General features: G+C 36.5%; 2 protein-coding genes across 2 annotated transcripts; both read right to left on the bottom strand.

Moving 5' to 3' along the window:
* Positions 1-497: 497 nt before the first annotated feature.
* On the bottom strand, positions 498-6,173 carry LOC120333234 (microtubule-associated tyrosine carboxypeptidase 1-like). The gene is made up of 6 exons (XM_039400601.2): positions 4,657-6,173; positions 3,454-3,557; positions 2,849-3,021; positions 2,241-2,376; positions 1,534-1,703; positions 498-1,446 (listed from the first exon to the last, which is right to left on the bottom strand). The coding sequence occupies exons 1-6, from the start codon at positions 5,662-5,664 to the stop codon at positions 1,166-1,168; spliced, it is 1,872 nt and encodes a 623-aa protein (XP_039256535.2). The 5' UTR covers positions 5,665-6,173; the 3' UTR covers positions 498-1,165.
* A 5,837-nt stretch (positions 6,174-12,010) lies between these two features.
* On the bottom strand, positions 12,011-16,916 carry LOC120332561 (uncharacterized). Its single transcript, XM_039399830.2, has 6 exons — positions 16,566-16,916; positions 15,916-16,066; positions 14,638-14,722; positions 13,568-13,741; positions 12,984-13,065; positions 12,011-12,847 (listed from the first exon to the last, which is right to left on the bottom strand). The coding sequence occupies exons 1-6, from the start codon at positions 16,699-16,701 to the stop codon at positions 12,735-12,737; spliced, it is 741 nt and encodes a 246-aa protein (XP_039255764.1). The 5' UTR covers positions 16,702-16,916; the 3' UTR covers positions 12,011-12,734.
* Between the last annotated feature and the right edge of the window lie 2,644 nt (positions 16,917-19,560).

The raw sequence follows: 19,560 nt of genomic DNA, 5'->3' as shown, positions 1-19,560 counted from the left end.
GGCAGAACGCAATTTTAGCATGACCCATCGCGTTTTACTGTGAATCCAACAAGGCACGAATAAAATAAAATAAATGCTAACATATCAGTGATAAAAATTGATAAAACCGGCCTTAAATTAATCTAACAGTAAATAAACTATTATAATGTACCGTCAGTTGGGCAGTCAGGGCTGCGATCGCTTATATTCAAATTGTTAACTTCCGGTATATGGTAATTTTCAAAACCCTTAATCTCAGTGGTGAGCTGTAGCCGGATTTCATTTTGATATCTCAAAGTGGAATTTCACATCAAACACTAAAAATTTGTCACATGACATTTACTAACGGGATCGGGTTAAAAATACTTCCATGCTGATGCTGCCTATCTCTTGCAGCGGAACGACCATGAAACTTTCTCGATTCGTAAAAAATTTTGATACCCGGATGAGATCACGCAAAATTGCGTTGTAACCTTGTGACGATGGTGTATTCAGAAATCCGCGCGAACCATTTCTTGGAAATCGTGAAGGCAAGCGTAACCGATCTTGTTTTTAAGAGCTACAAGTTTGAATGGTTTCTGAAATAAGTGGACCTGCTGTTAGTGAGTCAATACAAAAGAGAAACTCTTTTTAAAATTTTTAATGCCATCACTGGTCTCAACGAACAGTACAACTTGGACGTGAATTCATAGAATCTCCGTACTAATGTTTTAACAGAATCAATATTGCATAATTTACTAGGATACAAAAATATAATTTGAAAAGAGAGAGATGGATGGGAGAGAGAGAAAAGGGAGAAAACAGATGGAGTAAAATAGTGATACTGAGAAAAGTTACAATATAATTGTTTTGGAAGCAAATAAATATCGTAACCGAGCAGGAACAGGTAGTACGAAACTAATAAAACTCTTTTTGAACATAAACGGTACATAAAACGTACCGCTGCATCGTGTAGACAGCTGCATAACGAAAACGTTGCTGCTCGGCGATTATTTGGTACGGTCATTGTATTGATGTGCACTGTTTACTGAAATCCAGAGCACTCAACAGAACCTATACCTAATAGATATCCGTTTCATATTTTTCATTAGGAAGTATCTAAGCGGATTTCCATCAGATTGTAACATCGAACATTGTCTAAATAATACTTAAAGTAGTAGTTACATATATTTGTGAGTTAATGTGGTCAGGAACCCCCGTCATTTCGATCGTTACCCGAGGTGCCTTCCAAAAATGTATCAAGTCCATTCATGTTTACAATATAGTCGAGCCTCCTTCGATATTCGTCGATATCTTTCATAAACGTCGGTATCTTCGTTCCTTCTTTGTTGCAGTTTTCACGAAGTTTTCCGATGTCCTCATGAGATACTTTACCCAAAGTGCACAGCATGTGAAAATCCAAAGTTTTACGTCGCTGTAACAAAGCTAGTATCCCATTTAGGTAGACTTGATCTTTGCAGAAACAACCTTGTAACAACAAAATTTAAGTAACATTTTCTAATCTCATAAACTATTAAAATCAAGCACGCTATATGTCAAAATTTACATGATTACCTGGTTTAGATGTGTCTGTTTGTCCTCGTTTTGTGCGCAGGCAATAATCCCATCTCACTTCGGGGCTATCCAAAAATTTACCCAGGTCGGCAAATAGTTGCACAAAAGATAATTTAGATGCTTTGTATACCGCGTAATATAACATAGCTGCTCTCCATAATGATGGATCCCTTTAATTGGAAATGATATTAAATTGTTATACCATAATTAACAACTGACTAGTATTTGTGAATTTTAGGTTTTTACCCTCTCCTAAGATGCGAAAAGTCCAGCGAAAATGTCCATCAAAGGTCTTATCTGCTTATTAGAATGTAATAAAGTAGCGCTGTCACACATAATTGGTGGTCTATTACTTTTTACAATAGTATGTTCGACGTGAAAATTTGTTGCATCAAACAGTAAATGATATGCACACCGTGGTCGAGACGATTATAAAACAGGCACGATTATACACTGATTATTAGACAATGTGGACTACAGCTGTCTCATTTAATTGAGGCTATTGATTGCAGCTCTTACTATATTTTTTTTTATCTTGGCAGTGCTAAGTCAAATAGTATATGTTATAATTAGTTTCGTATTATTATTCAGAAGCCTTTTCTATAACTTGATTAATTAAATCGCCATTAAGTATATTTACGAGCAAGGGTGTTGCCGTTAACTCGATTACGAACAATAACTGAGTTGGCGTGAACATAATTTCTTACTTCCGAAGAAGAACGCTGTGTAAACTTGCTAGACCTTCTTCGGTGGGATTAGCAGGTTGTAATTCCATCTGACGCCGTGTGTTACAATTGTGCCAAACTTGCTGTCTATTATTATGAAATCGCAAATGATGAGTGCCTTTTGATAAAACAAAAATTTAGGATTCATAAAACATTCACTAAGGACCACTTAACTTGTAGCCCGGGGTTTAGTAAGTGAGACAAGAAATGTTCTCAGAAGGTGCGAGAATGCTGGATCGTTAAGCTTAGCGTTAAATAGCTAACGATTCTTGACCATCAATAGTGGTAACAAGATCAGAAAATCATCGAGCCGTCTACTTTAGGTGAGGCATTCTAAATACCCATGTATTACTCTTTTCATTTCCTAACGTGATAATAATTTGATTGCGGTATTAGATACACCAAAAAGACTTCACATCTGAGAACAATATTATTTTTCGGCAATTCCATAGACGGAAAGAGAATCGGTTGACGATTTCAAAGGCATGCCAAAGGAAAAGAATAATATTACTGTACGAGCTCATTAAACGGTATTAAGATCTCTGTTTTCGTAATCCGCGATATAAACCTCAAGATATGCAAACACTTACCGACTTCATGACGCAATAGTCCTTCAACCCAATACTCTCTCGCCGATGATTCTCGGATGCTGAGTGTCGGTCGCCCACCATTTATCGTCATTGCTGCCCGGGATAGCAAGTCGTTGCTGATGTCTACTACTATTTCACCAAAGAAACCTTCACGCTCCAAGTAGCGCTTAACACTAAATATAGAAACACTTAGTGTTATATTTACGTTGACAACACAATATACAGATTTAAAAGAATTCTGTAATGTTTCAATCCCTACTTTTCGGCCCGATATCTAAATTCTTTACTTGCTCCATCATACTAAAGGAACTATAATGTGGCGCTGCAGCTAATAAAATCTAACTTACTACTAACTTGACGAGCAGAATGTGTTATTGAAACTGTGTGCCTGCAATAACCAAGGTCTGCCTGCCATGCAAGGGGATAGTGCAATTACCGAAACGATCAAACATGAAAAGCATCTTTTGATTTGGGAACATACTTGGGTACGCACAGTAGGATACGAAGAAACGTGATCGGCTGATAAATTGTCTAGGCTACAGTGTAACATTATTTAGTATTTCAAATTAGTTCACGTCCAGTACTCAGCAATTGCTTTGACTTACGTGTTCCAAATTTCTGTCCGAGTGAGCAGCCGACCTCCAGTCGCGGCTTCAAATTTTTCGTAATTACCATACCTTGTTAAAACACGACGCATTATTGCAACGGCCTGCAAAACAATGTTATTCTGATCACTAATTATTCAGGAGGACAATTTCAATCACAGTCAATCACACTGTTCACATTTTCGCGTTAAAAATATGGAAGTTTGGAAAGTCACGCTTAGTCAGTCAGTCAGTCAGAAAAATAAGTTAAGAAAACAGCAATCAAGGCATTTGAGAGTCGATGAGAGGGCCTTTAACCTAGATACAAAAGTCACACAATGAAAAAATATGATCAGTTCTGCAATCGGATATTTTATGTTGATATAAAACTTGGTTTTATCAGTCTGTTATTGGCTCTCAGGCTTGGTGGTATATAAGTCCAAGCCGAATAGCGTGAATTCAATAGTGCTAATATGTGTTTTTAATTTTTCAAGTTTTTACAAGCTTCATGTGCCGTAGCCTATAACAAGACAATCCAAGGTTACTATTTCGCAATTCACGAATTGATTTCAGGTGTCGTATAATGTTACTTTGAAACAATTGAGATGCGATGTTTTGTCAATACGGTGCCTTGTGTGATATTGATACCGATCCACCGGCAGTGTCTGCCCCACTCAGGGTTTTAAATGAGTTTCTCTTTTGTATAAAAGGTGTTGATAACATGATACGATTTTTTATGTCGAAATAACTATTAAGCAATACAACAGTGTCAATAAACTGTGTATATTGTAATAGTTTCGACTGGAATAAAATCTCCATCGGGTTTTCACACTCAATTCAAATTAATTTGGGGCATGATGGGAATTGTATTGGTGACATCGTCAGGTTAACTCATTAAATAGAGCTTATACAAATCACAATCTAATTACGATTTCAAATTTGCTAATATACAGGGTGTAAAAAAGTAACGCAAAATTAACAGAAGTTAAGATGAAATGCTACTTAAAATATTTAACGACTGACATCTTTCAACAGTATTGAATTACATTTCACGACTACCGTTTTTCAACAGGTACTTTTTAACGTTGCCATGAGAAAAAAAATTTACTCTAATTTTGCGTATTTTTAACACCCTGTATAATAGTTATATTTGTCTTAAATTAAATTGTCTCTATTTAAATTAGACTGTATTATTGTGACTGCAGGAGAAAAATATAATTTTACCTCTTCCACATATAATGATGATGCATTGTTGTAACGCTGTAAGACGTTCTCGTTCGGCGGATATTTATATTCAAATTGAGGATTTATTGTGAAATTAGATGAAAAAAATTTCTCCTTCTCCTTATCAAGATTGCTCGGTTTAATAGCTGCAAGGATATTCAATTTTCTCGGGGGCTTTCTAAACCTTGTTGGTTTGGCTGTACTTGACTTATCTTTATTTATGAAGTTTTGATTCCAACCAGGGCGTTTACTATTATTGCGTGCAGTGCTGAGCCTTTCCTCCATAGATTTCATGACATTCGGGTTCCTCGCTCGTTGGGATCTATCACGTGACAATAAACCACGCGGTGTTATACCACTCATTCTGTTGACTGGTTTGGCCTTCAGTCCGGTTAGTGTTAAGTTTAGGCCACTGAGCTTCGGTTGATCTGATTTGGGAAGTTGTCCCAATCGAGTTTTTTGATTTTTTGTTTGTTGGGTTTTGCTTGACCCTCCAGAAAACTTGTACTCTTCGAGTATGTTAGCAAATCCAGTCGAATCAATATTTTCCATATTATTGTCTATGGACGCAATGCCTGCATCAAATGTAGAGTTGATTTTTGTTAATATCTGTGCATGCGCTATGCCTTCTGCCTCTTCTAATCCGGGATCAGCGCAAACCTCGACTGATGGGGGTCTTTCATTGTCGACAACAACGTCATCTTCTGTATCATTATTCTGTGTCAAAATTGCTTTTCTACTCGTACTCACGCCCGATCCCATCGCAAAGCCATTTTCCGAGTTTCGATGCAAGAAATTGTATTCTATTGTTTCAACCAGGCTCAATGTGCTTAAATTTAAGCTTTTATGTGGGCTGCCAGATTCCAACTTGTCAGCTACAACATCGCAATTCGGCTGAGTTAACGAGCAGGTACCGGTAGGTAATAACAATTCATCCTCTATTCTCTCAATCTGACCAACAAAGCCGGCTGGCAAGCACCGAGGTTTGTGATGTAAATCGGTACCCATACCTTACATAGGTCACCACGTATTTCTGCATTTAATCGTCTTTGTCGTCTTACAAAAACGAGAGCTTGTTGCATAAATGAACTTTGTTGAAAAGTGCGCGTCGTTCATACATACTTTCGACACGGTTAGTTTGTCCCGAAAGGGCGAAATCGAGATACAATGCCGGCGACTCAACGAGCCTATTGTCCCCCTCCAGAATAAATATCACATCCAACAGGCCGAGTTATAATAACCCATGGACGCTATCAAAGTGGCGCTTTCATCAGCAAGAAGGAGATATGTCGCCATAAAACTGTGTAAATATAACATTCGTATGGCAATAAAAAAAAACTATCAAAATACCAACATAGGCCCTTTTTATAGTTTAAAGACGTTTGCTTTAGCTGACTCGATGTGGCTATGCAACATTCAGATTGTATAATATTAATTATGCTATCAAACTTATTTCCATAAATGAATGCTATGATCCCACAAAACCATTATTTTTACTCCCTATTTTTGCACTGCTTTTTAAACTGCAAAAAGTAATCATATAATTCCAGTGCCATCTACGCAAAGTCATATTTATTCAAGTTGTTGATTCGAATATGCTAGCTAATGTTTAACAACCTGATTTCGAGTGGTCTCGCGGCACATAATACTTCAGTCTTTGCGGTGTCAATCCCTCGTATTGACGATCAGAAATGAGCGATTCCTCGAAATTCTTTTATAGAATTAATGGTCCATGATATCGAGCTTGTACGTTAAACCGCAATCGTATAGTTGAAGATGTTGAAATTTTCTCTTTCAAATGAATAAAGAATATCTCAATTAAATCAAAAATCATCTTGAAAAAACTACAACCACTACTCGAAATCCTTTGAATCTGTGTGATTTTCAGCTGAAATTACTAATGTATTTCAATTGATAGTTCAATTGGCGTGGACGAGTACGTCCCCAACAAGTTTTATCGAGTTAAAAGTAAACGAGCGTATTCAAAATTAAGCATAACTTTGGCTCACTTGTGACCTAACCACAAGTTTTCTGACCGATTTAATAGGACCCTTCATATACATATTATCTAATACAGTCAGCACTGTAGGCCTATGCAGTTTTATTGCAGTGCAGTGAGCAATGTTTTTTAAGTTGGAGATTACGTATACGATCTTAAATAGTCAATACTTCCACAGTGACTTTATATTCTATACATGTCATGGACTCATGGCTCATAGTATGAGCTCAATCAGTGGTGACGACATGGTGCCGCTTCGTATAGATTTCATTAACATACATTTACATTGTTGGACGTTAAAATGAGATTAGTATTTACATATTTATCCCGAGGAAGAGTAAATTCAATAAGACGACTTAATAATATGGCGAACCAAGGCCTCTCGTCCGGTTACCGTAGTGCATGTCGGGTATGGGATTAGATAGCCAGTTCAAACTCGATGGTGGTGGAAGCCGTAAAAGCGTCGGACTGCGCCCGTGGTGTTGTTTCTTGGACCTTGACTTGTGAAGTAACCATCAGGCTATGCTAGCGCGAGAGAGTTTCAGCTCATTATTATTATATAACTGTCCAAGTTTCTCATTTTGTGAATTCTCTCCCTTTGCCTGCGTTTTTCAAATAAGAAAAACACAGCATAGGTATAAAACAGAAGTGACGAACGTGCGGTCCGCGAAGCACTCAGCGTATGTTTGGCGTGAGGTCTTAAACCAAGGGTGGCAACCTTTTGTCGCTCGCGGGCCAGAACAATGATTGCAAGTCATTGGCGGGCCGCACATATTTTCAAAAAGTTGAAAACCGAACGAATGATAATTTTTAAATTAAAAATGGAGCAGTGATAAATCTCTCGAATCGACTATAAATTTATTTCCTCATTGCATTGTATTTTTGGCGCCATTGAACCCTTTGCACTTAGCATTAACTTATCTACGTTTTTTTGCCATTGTTAGAATATAATATAATTTAGTCTACACGCTCTCACAATGAATTGTGTAACGTAAAAAATATAATCGTCAAAACAGCTGTTTTGTTACTATAATTCAGGGAAGCGTCGGCCGTAGGTTGCCGACCCCTGCCTTAAACCTTTAGACTTCTCAGCCGCGCCTCCTCTTGAGAACTTGTCAAATCTCGCGCCCCACCTTAAAGATAACTAACTTACAATAAGCTACAAATAACATATAGTAAATCGAAAGTGTGTTTTATTCAAAAAACACGTTGAAATGCGGAGATGGAACTTAAATAATGAAATAATTGAAGTTTTGAAAACAAGCGAAATTCGTTGTTATTTTTATTGGTGCAGTAGTTTTTAGCTGACAAAACAAGAAATTTAAACACCCAAAATGGGGCGCGCACGAGCAAATCTAGCAAACATTTTTATGATGGGCGCGCCCCACCGTTTGAGAACCATATCTTCGGAGACTGTGCAGAGAAAACGGGAGCGCAGCCCAGTAAGTTCTGCCGTGGTTGTGGTCTAGAGCAGAGCTACTCAACTGGCGGACCGTGGTCCGAATCCGGACCTTCCGGCTATTTGATTCGGACCGCGCCTAATTCTTTATTTTCGATCATTAGCTCCATTTTTGAAGTTTTTTATTATAAAATTACTTCTATAGATTTAAATCTAAATGAAAAGAACTATAACGCCATAACAAACAATATGGATTAGCTAATAATCATTAGTCGGCCGAGGAATTGCGTGTTTAAAGATGCCGAAATATAATTTCCGGAAAGACCGGATCCTAATATTTTTGAAGTTTTGTATGCGGACCTTCGGTAAAAATAGTTGAGTAGCCCTGTTCTAGAGCAGGGCTACTCAACTGGCGGACCGCGGTTCAAATCCGGACCTTTCGGGTATTCGATTCGGACCGCGTCTAATTCTTTATTTTGAATTATTAGCCGCACTTTTGAGGTTTCCTTTTATGAAATCCCTTTTATAGATTCAAATATATATGAAAATAACTAGAACACAACAATCTTGATTAGCTAATAATGATTAGTCGGACGAGGAAGTGCGTATTTAAAGGTGCCGAAATATAATTTCTGGAAAGACCGGACCCAAATATTTTAAAAGTTTTATATGCGGATCTTCGGTAAAAATAGTTGAGTAGCCCCGGTCTAGAGTCTGGACTAGACTCTCCCGTTCACCTGTTGTGAAAGCGTAGGTAAAACGTAAAAAACCCAATGAGTTCGATGGACGGCAGTCATGATATATATATTGTTTATTTCGGATGTAATTTACAAAGACAGGTATAGTCTGAATGTTAACCCGATGAGCAGTTATTGAGAATCATTGGCTAGTCAGACTCTTCTGTAGCTATGCTCACAAAAGAAGATTAATGATAGATGTGAATAAATAGGTACTCTGTATATTGCTGTATCACTGTACTATCTTTCAAATAAAAGGAAAAAAGGATTAAAATTTGAATTTTATATTTTCATCCTTTCAAAACATCTAATACTGTAAGAATCAGAATTGGACATTATCATTAGGCGTCTTTGAAGAAGCATACAACAGCCCGAGAGTTCAATACATTTGCGTATCTTTCGCTTTTTATTCTTACCCAAGTCTCGTTCAACCAGGTTTTTGTTTCTGTAATTATTTATTATTCAGGGTACTAATTACAAATATTCACCAATTAAAAGATTAAAATACGGTCAAATAAATTAATAGTTTTTACGGTAATAATGCCTTTATTTTATGAAAAATATATCGATATATAGCCATGTAATATACTAATTCATCTAAGTCATATCTCACTAAAACGAGTATTAATATATCGGGTTTATATCATGTGGTGCCATGACGTTTTGTTCGTATTTATCTTGCCCGTAACTAGGATGAATATTCCTGTTAAAATCTTATGACTTTGGTGTAGGTACTAACTTAGCGATATACATAGTTTCGCGATGACAGTGAAAGTCAAATCAAGAATTTTTTTTTACATTTTTAAAAATATTATTTCATCAGCTTGTGCAGCTGCCAGAACGCAACATTTTGGCATAGTTTCAAGGCGATGCAAAAGGTATTTCAATACAAATTCAAAAGATACAGGAAAAAATTGATTTAAAACAAGCACTGCGTAAAAATGCCTTCATATTGTGCTCAGATATCCGCAATAGATTTGTGCAATCCAATTTGATTTGGCGACGCGCAAATTCTAAATCAGAACTGATATATATATTGAGTTTAAGGCCCACGATGAGTTTCCTAATTTAAAAGTGGCCCGCGGCACAAAAAAGGTTGAACATGCCTGTCGTAATAGAACTAAAATGAGGAAAATCAGAATAAAATTATGGCCTAACCCTAACTTGGTACACACACTACGGGAGTACTCGTTATTGGGCTATTGACATTTATCATCTTGTGATGAAATGAAATTACGTAGTCGACAATGTGACATCATTATTGCAGATATATCACCATTCAACAGCGAGCATTTGAGTTTGAGAAAAAGTCCCGTAAAAAGGTACGATCGTAATTTAGTTTGAATCGCGGGTCCTGTGAAAATGAAGAATATCTTTTAATCTTCAATATGATGATTAAAATTGCAAAAACGCCGGGCTGCGCCCGTGGTGTTGGGGGCGGGAATCGAACCCGCAAGAGATTGTTTTGAGCAACATTTCTTGAACCTTGATTTGCGAAGTAACCACCAGGCTATGCCAGCGCCGAGAGATTTGAGGCCCATTATTACTATATATCGATCTGAATTAGTCAAGCATAAAAAAACCTTTTTTGTACGCTTGTGAATTCTCTCCATTCGCCTGCGTTGTTGAAAAACACAGCATACGCATAAAGGCAGTAGTATTTTATCCCGTCAACAATGTCAAATACGTAGTTTAAATTTCAAGGCATTGTGACGAGCTGTAAGGAAGCGACCGTTAGGTCACCGAGTTAGTCACAGCTTTTAAAAAACATATATAAAATTAACATTTTGTCAACGATATTGAGCCAGAGTAACGCACACTGAAAATAATTTAACACAGGAGAGGAAAAATCAAAACTCAATTGAATATGTTAAAACACAATAGTTTCTTGCCCTCCTACCAACAGCGACCAATGTCAACTGTAGCTATCAATATATTTTTTAAAAAGTTTGCTGGCGAAGCATGCGCAACTGCAGTCTTTTATTTCCTGACTAATTTCATTCCCAAATAACCGGACCTTGGAACAATATGAAGTTTTGAAGAAATCGAAGAGTCTGACCTCAGCCAAATGGTTACATTGGATATATAAAATCGAATGCGTGGTGGAAAAAATTGTTCGCGCAAATGTTTTTCTTGAAGAAATAGCCTACCAATTCTGTTGCAATCAGAGGAGGAGTTTGGCACTTTCAAATTTCCTCGGAATGACATTTGAATCTTCTTAAAGTGGAAATTTCCAGTCGAAATAGAAAAGGTTGTAAATCGAAATTTGCCAATAGAATGCACTTGAATACGCCAAGATTTTTGTAGTCGACAGCTGGACTGAAAATCATTTTTTTTCGTTTTCATATCTCAATAACCATCTTCGCAAGAGATCCTCCGACTGGAGACTGATGGTAGTATACGTCCATCTGCACAAGTCATACCGTTGTATTGTAAATGATCCCCCATTTTTTATATATTTATATAACCTGATTGCTTGCAATCACGTGGAAGGCTGAGCCACCTCCAAAATATCGCCTATTTTTTTGCTGGAGCAAAAGCATATGTTTTGTGTTCGTTTGTCCAGCTTCCTTTCCTGCATAGTGTGCTACGAGACGTTTCATTAACTGCTCGTTACATGCTTAATTGGGCTAAATTAGATGGAAATGACGTGGTTTTATTGGTTGGTCGTCGATAGCAGGAGGATAGTAGTAGTTAGTGGTAAATTATGTTAGATGATGTAGTCCGGGGGATGATAGTGGGTATAGTGATGAAAATGGTTAGTGGGTTGTTAAAATTAACGACCAATCGAACAGGCAACCAAATGACATACTCAATTCTGAAGATGCAAATCTAATACATCATTGCGAAATATCAATCAATCCTTTTACCTAAACTAAATAGCAAATGCGTACACAACACGACAAGTATCTTAACACTGCCTAAACTCACAGCTTGCCACAATTAGAAACAGCTGATTAAGAGAAAAACAAGTGTGAGAAAAACTTCAACAAGAAGTCTATATAGATTCGTATATGGCGATAGCGCCCCTGAGGGTGCCGTTTGGCCGTTTACAGACGGTGCAACGGTCGAATAGTGTCCAATCAACCCCGGCTCAAGGCGGTTCTATGGGAGTCATAAGCAAAAACTCCGCTAACTACCTTTCTACATGATTATACTAATTTGAGGAAATTGACCGCGTTAAGTTCAATTCTTAGACTGCAATGCATTAATTCTTTCGTTTGTTTGCTTTCCATTACTAAACGTGGAGTAGCGCATTAAAACAAAACCAGGTATTTTCACAGAAGAAAAATCTATGAAACCGGACTACGGATCATGAAAGGTAGAGTTCATGCTCTAGCTAGTAACTCTTGACATCTCAGGATCAATCTCATTAAATTCATCTAACATACTCAATACCAGACTTTTTGAAAAAAAAATATATACGTGAATTAGAATTGTTACAGACCTTTTTAACAAGTTTGGTGGTGAGAAAAGATCAATGTAATGAATTTAGCGAATTCTTAGGCGCCATGATCAGGATGAGTACATGCCTAATTTATATCCCAACTAATAGAGTGAGCTTCAGAGTGAAAATAAATATATATAATTATTGTAATCCCGTTGGGTCAGGTGGATATCAACTCCTTGCCGCCACTATTAAAATGTGCAGATTTGGGTATGCCAAAAAATGGAAATTTTCAATAATTCACATAATTTATTACATTCTCCTTTACATTAATTGATCACCACGAAAATATGTTGAACATGTGATTCGTGAGGCGCAAATAAAAATTATGGAAATTTCGTTGTGGCTATCACGCGTGAAATTATGGGTTCATTTAACAAAACATACAAGTCAATGCAGCTATGTATATATTTATATATATAAGACAAGAATATTGCCCTAAAATACTTCTCAACAGTCAATCATATTCGGGACAGCATGAGAGGAAATTAGTATTTAGGCAAATGTCTTGTATTGAAAACATTTAGCAGCAAGACGTCCACGTTTGCATCTTAGACAATATTTCATGCATTGTATTCTGTTGCAGTCAAATCCGCATTGAGTTACAGCTGAAAAATATTTTGTCCGTTCGTGTTATTTGGCCACGGGAATAAGGTAGAAATTGTACATTAAGATGAGAGTACTTTGTAAATTGTTACTAAGGTTAGGCAAAAGTGGAACAGAATTACTAAAATCTACGGTTACCTCCACATTTCTTCCCCTTTCTCTGCCAAGGACACATACTCAGAGTGGTACAGGGAAAGTATCCGCTCACCTGACACGTATTCTATGAAAAAAAAAATTTTATGAACTACAATTTTGTTCAATGATAAATACATACAAACACAAAGTACAGAGCATTCAAGGACAGATTGCAGGTCTTTCCCACGTAGAAATATATGAAATCTAGTCAAACGACCAGCACAGATTCCATCTGTATTAATTAGTCAAGTTAGTAACCTGACTCAACAAATGTTACGATCTTTATCTTTGTAGTTATATTTTGTCTCATCGGAAGAAGTTGAACTGTGGTCTAGCGAAAGCTCATTAATAAGCTTACTATTTCGCGGAGAGAGATTTTGTTATTCTTATAAATCACAGTAGTTAAGCGCTTGATGCATTTTAACACTGCTCAAACTCATAACTCGGGACAATTAGAAAGAGCTGGCCAAGAGACAAACAAGCGATTGAATTATTCATCCTAACCCATCAGAAAATATATTTTGCTTATCTGTTTAGTGTTCTGTCTCTGTCCCTTTTTCGCCCGCTGATGATCCCAATTTTCCTACCTTTCTCTTTGACTTAAAACTTCTTTGTACGTCATTATCATTCTCGACTTGTAGTTGTACTTGTAGTAAGAAACCAAGTGACTGTGCTTGAAATGGCGGTCGTTTGAACATGTAATCATCTGTCTCGTTGTACCAAGTTAACAATGCATCTATCGAATATGGACAGAGGTCTATCTGAAAATAATAAAAGTTGTTTTCATATTTAAATTTGCAATGACGCCTACTCTTACTGTTGTCCTAATTCCTGAAGAGAGTAATTTTTACCTTACGTTGGGAAATTAGAATAAATATGCCTGTCGCGTTATTAGAATACGGATGATAGTATAATACCACAAGTCTTCCAGTCACACATAGTAGCTGGAAAAAGTGTACATTTTTTGTTGTGTTCGAGTATATGGAAAAAGACGCTTTGATCTTTGAACGCTGTATTTTATCATTCTGCGAATCAGGACAGAGATTAATAATGAATTTTTACGTCTGTTCCATCCCATTTATATTTCAGTACTTTATACTCAGAGCAAGAATTCCCATTGTTATATCATACGTGTTGGCTTGAAATAGTGTATGGTGATTGAATGATTTAGGTACGACAAATAGCCGTAATCAAACCTGTCAGCTAGAAATCATCAATAATTAACACAGTTACGCGACAAAGCAAAAAAGACCAGAGACCGTGAAATTTCTGTCTGCTAAAATCTTCACTTTTCAGTCGATGATATTTCCAAAATTTTGTTAAAATCGCAAACCAATACAACCATATCATTTATGGTAATCTGTTGTTTCCATGATGTTTTGAAAGTAATTTTTTGGTAATCGAAACTTTCTATACGTCGTGATTGAGAAACTAAAAATAACACTTGAATGACAATTGTCATTCAACTTAAGTTATTACAAAAAATAACATTGGATAATTTTTACTGGACCCGAAACTACAATGTGTTGTGTATTGTGCATCATTTGCCACGACTTATGCTTTGACAATGCCTATCAAGAGATTATTTTTTTTTTGAGAACATGAGTTTATTTTAGAATTTCCTAAACAGTTCATTCTTTTACAAAACATAGCAGACCTGTTCAACGTAATCTCCAAGACAAAAATGATCAACGTCTTGTTCAGGAACACATCTGTTTTCCAGCCATTCATCTTCTTTGTAGCTGTTAGTGACAAAGTATCAAAAATGTTATATAGATTACTATTGATATCACGTGCTACTTCCCCCGCACGCCGAAGCACAGAATAATTTGCCATTTGAACCCGTTAATTAAGCATGAGATTAATCACATCATGTTGCGTCTGACTCATCAGTGATTTCTCAGTATCCTGTATGCGAAGTCAACAGTGTTTTCTGAGAAAAGGTTTTCAGTCTCGCTACGGACTAAAGTTTTATTAAATGAATATAAAGCTTATATTTTGGTATTTTTTGTTGTAGGTTTTTCTGCAATCTGACGCTACAAACCTTTTCCGGTAAGCTAGCTATGACAAAGTTTGCATGATTGTTCACGCCGGAGGGAAATAATGTTCAATATGAACATTATTTCATATAAAACCATTATCTTTCGTTCTCTCGCCGTCAACACTTGACGTGAATGTGGACAAAGAATTTGTTTGTTTGTCCGCATCGTCAAAGCGTGCAATTATGTGTTATTTATTCGGTTCGGAATAATAATAACGCGCCCAGTGTCTTCTGGGAATGACACAATCGCTTTCAATAGCACCAAAATAAAATATAAATGTACGAACTGGAAATTAAACTTGCCAGCATGAGCAGAAATTCATTTTTTAATTTGATGGGGGCGAAAAATTTGTTGTTCCGAAAAATATCGATTGAAATGCATAATTTTTTCACAACAATACAACAACGTTCAAATATACAGGTACTGATCGACACTTACTTAGTTGGGCAACGAGTTTTGCAAAAAGATCGACAGACAAGCTTAACGCAGCGCCACGTATAGTAATATTTATGCAAAATTTAAAAGTAATAGCTTTCCAGCGGCTTCATCCATTTTTAAGCACTGAAATCGATTGGTCCATTAGTTAGTTGTAGAGAAAAGGGATTATCTCACAACTAAATATCAACCTTTAGGTACATTAAGAGTCCAAAATATAACAAACTATGTAATTTCAGTTTTTGGAGTTTTTCTTCAACTTAGTTGAGTTTTTAAACTTGACTTCAGAAGCACTTAAACGTGAAAAAGGAAGCCTTACTAGTCTCCACATCAATGAAACACGTGTATTGCGGGTAGAAAAGACCTTTTAAATATTTATTATGATCTTCTTACCGCCATAGACGGCCTCAACATTCAATGTCGTATTAAGTAATTTTACTCACAGATAACATACTCACTTACAATCTTCTACAATAAAAGGATAAGTATTGTCATCTATAACCAAAACAAAATATCCAGGTTTGCATGTATAAGCACATTTCCATGTTTCCGTCTTTACATTCCAATAGCAATAGGCATCAACTTTAGATATGTCAAAACCACAATGACCTAAAATCCATGACAGCAAATGTTTTAAATTAATTGAATCAACTTATAATATAAGAAATTTGTTTCCGGTGCAAAAACCGAAGAGCATCTCACAATAATTCGAACACATGATGCTAATACTGCCCAATGCATTTTGCAGCAACACGAGATTACTTATTTTGACTAAATAGAGTATAGCAACCCAAAATTTTGTGTGATAGTCCTGAGCAGAAAACGAGTACATGTATAAACCCCAAAGTTCTCACATAGTTTAATTGTCCAATCGTGTACCATACTTTTAATGCTTACTTACTTATCCAGGGAGCAAGCATTTAAAAAAGATTCTTACTATTGAGAAATCTCGCTATGAGATAATATGAAAACGCCAATTGGTACCACATCCTTTGCACTGACAAATTGAAGAAATTATTTTAATTATAGTTTATGTAATTAACTACGCCGCTCGACTCAATTATGTAAAGTGGTTGCTAATGTAGATTAGGAAAGTTTATAGTCATACCCATACTGCTTTGTGCCAACGCGTAAACTTTGTTCTCCTCATCAAATTCAAACTCAAAAACGGAGTATCCACTCGCAAAACATAGTAGCAAAATATTCAGTACCGGCAAAATAGTATCGATAGTACTCATTGTCATATATTTATTCTAAAAACGAACAGAACTTTCATGATACGTAGGAACAGAGTGTCGAGGTTTAATGGCTGGAACATTCGACCAAGCGCTATCAGAAAGAAGCCAAACTGCCGTGTAGCGAGTTTCTAGAGGGTATTTCTAGGAAACTTTTCTTAGTTCATGCCGTCTTTAAGTTTCGATACAACTTGTACCAACTGCATAGTAATCATAGCCTCATCCAAACCTAAGATATAAGGGTTTCGTGTTATTGCTCCATTATACCATATAAAAATTCTCATGTCCCGAACAACGACTGTTCCAATCTAAACGTATAAAATTATCGGCATAAACTTTTTCCTGTACACTAATTAAATTGCTATCTCGAATATGGTGAACTCACTACAGTTATTTATTCTTTCAAAGTGCCCAATCACGACAAACCAATATGAAGTACACCTTAAATAATTTTCTAGCTTTAACTCAGAAAATAATTCAAGTCTAATTTTAGATTTATTCGTGGTTTCAATTCTACCGACACCTTCATACCTGCAGGCAGCTGACGATCAAATTACAACATAGAAAAGTTTACCAACGTTATTTTAAATGGCAACACCTAGCAATAGATCTCACGAGTGATAAGAACGCTGCTACGGCGTTAATGTTCAAGGTGACTACTGATTTGAATTTTAAAAATTCTAATCGGTTACATTTATTTCCACAGATAAAATCCCGGCCAGTGCTACAAAACTGACGTTTGTTACTTAATTGAGATACTTAAATTTTATTATTTGAAACATCTAACATTTGAATTTTATTATTGCGTAAGCCAATCCTAAATTGGCATCGCGTCTTATAGGGTCCGGAAATATAGTTAGTCGAGTTAATGGATTCCTTTGTCAGTCGTAGAAAAGAAGCACTGGATAGTGTCCGTGGTATAATGGGCGGGATTTAAACCCGCAGGGTAAGTTTAGAAGAACTTTTCTTTATCTCGGTTGAAGTAGCCCATAGACTAGACTACGCCAGCGTCAAGGAAAATCCGTCCGACAATAACCATTTGTTTATGAGAAAGCCCTACACTACTTTGTCGCACAGAACAAGGAATGACGTCACAGTGAAGCACTACCAGAAATACAGTTCACGAAGTGAAGGATATCTGTACAGTCGAGGTCGGCCGCAGCTGACGGTCATAGTGTCTCCGGCCATCATGATGGGCGACACCGGCGAAACTCATTAAAGTTATCTCAGAGTGAACCGGTCGGCTATGTCAAATGAAAAGAAGGCCATAAAATGAAGCGATATATCCTAAACGCGTGGACTTTTCTTCACAGAAATCGCGTTTGTATCGAGTCTTATCAGAATATTGATACCACACTTTTTTATAAAACGTTTCACTGACTAATATTCCGGATTGACTGCTCAGACTTTAAAATTCAGATCAGATTTCAGACTCAGATTTTTAACTTTGCGGACGAATTAAACCACCTAAAATAAGCTTGATTCAATTTAGAGACGTATCGGTATCGGCAATAAATGTCACCTTTTTGGTATCGATATTTATATCGGCCGAATGAAAACGGATAAATTCAACATTTTTAATCTGGTCCAAAATGTTTTAAAAGATAAGTTAGTATACGGGTGTTGGAATTCTAGTTTTGTGTGTGATGGAATCAAATTTGCGACATCTGCCTCTCTGCGTCAAGCCCGCCACATCCTCGCGAGTAGAAACTGGAACAAGATTCTTGCCTGACATTTACCGCTATGAGTTTTCTAATCGAAAACCTATCCCTAGCGCCGATGCACAGCGAAACGCCTACCGAAAGGAGCATAATTTTTTTTTTTGAAAATGTTGAGACACATGTTTCCATATACGTACAAAGCAAATTTCGGTGCGATTAATTTAAGTACTCCAGTGAACACTTGGTAGTGAGTCTCGTGCCACGCTATTAATGCATCTGGATCACTAACACTAACTGTTTTATCCGTTTGTCTCGCACACTTAATTAAGCTATTCGCAAACAGCAGCAATATTTTCAATGAAAAAATATTTCCCGTACAATAGTCCTCACAAAAATATTTCTTGACGCAATATGAGAAAAAAATATTGCTTGATAACGATACCGCACACAGACAGTTCTCATTGATTCCCGCAATCTACTTTAATACGTCGTCAGAATTTCGTCTTGCCTGTGGACTGGAGTATCGTCATGCCACCTTATTTATAAGAAAATCACAACAAACATGTACATTCATATGTCTGATACTATATAAATTTCGCTTCATTGGTGAAATGATTTTTGCAGTTTATAAAACGTATATTTGCGCCTGATTTCTGGTTTGACAATAGATAAAACTAATAACTTTCGATGTTTATTAATAATTCTTTTATTGATGGTAAGTATATATTTTTTCATTCCAAGTCTTATTGGCCTGATTTTTACCAAAATAAATTCCCAGTATTTTAACAGTGTCATTTGCGTATTGATTATGGGCCGAGAAGGATAGTATATCTCTGGCCCGTTAATTAATACAAAGGATCTCTGTTTTATTCTTATTAATGGCCTGGCCAATTGCTTTATAAAAGAGATCTACACTACAGGCTTTCGTCCACCATCTGTAAACAACTCTTGGTAGACGAACAGGAAATCCAGTGTTGTTGCATACTAAAAGCTGCTGATTTCGTATTAATATAGGAAGAAAATATATATATAACAATAACATGATTTGCTTATTCTCATTTAAAATAGATATGATCTTGACCCAGTTTCGATTTCACTCAGCTACAGGATACAGAGGACCGGTCTAGTATGAACATACCCATATTTTATACACTTGATGAATGGAAACGGCACCTCCTATTTTGATATTTATTTAATTGCATGGTTT

This window comes from Styela clava, chromosome 13, assembly GCF_964204865.1.
Source record: "Styela clava chromosome 13, kaStyClav1.hap1.2, whole genome shotgun sequence".
Taxonomy (NCBI): Eukaryota; Metazoa; Chordata; class Ascidiacea; order Stolidobranchia; family Styelidae; genus Styela; species Styela clava.
This window is presented reverse-complemented; position numbering and strand designations above follow the sequence as displayed.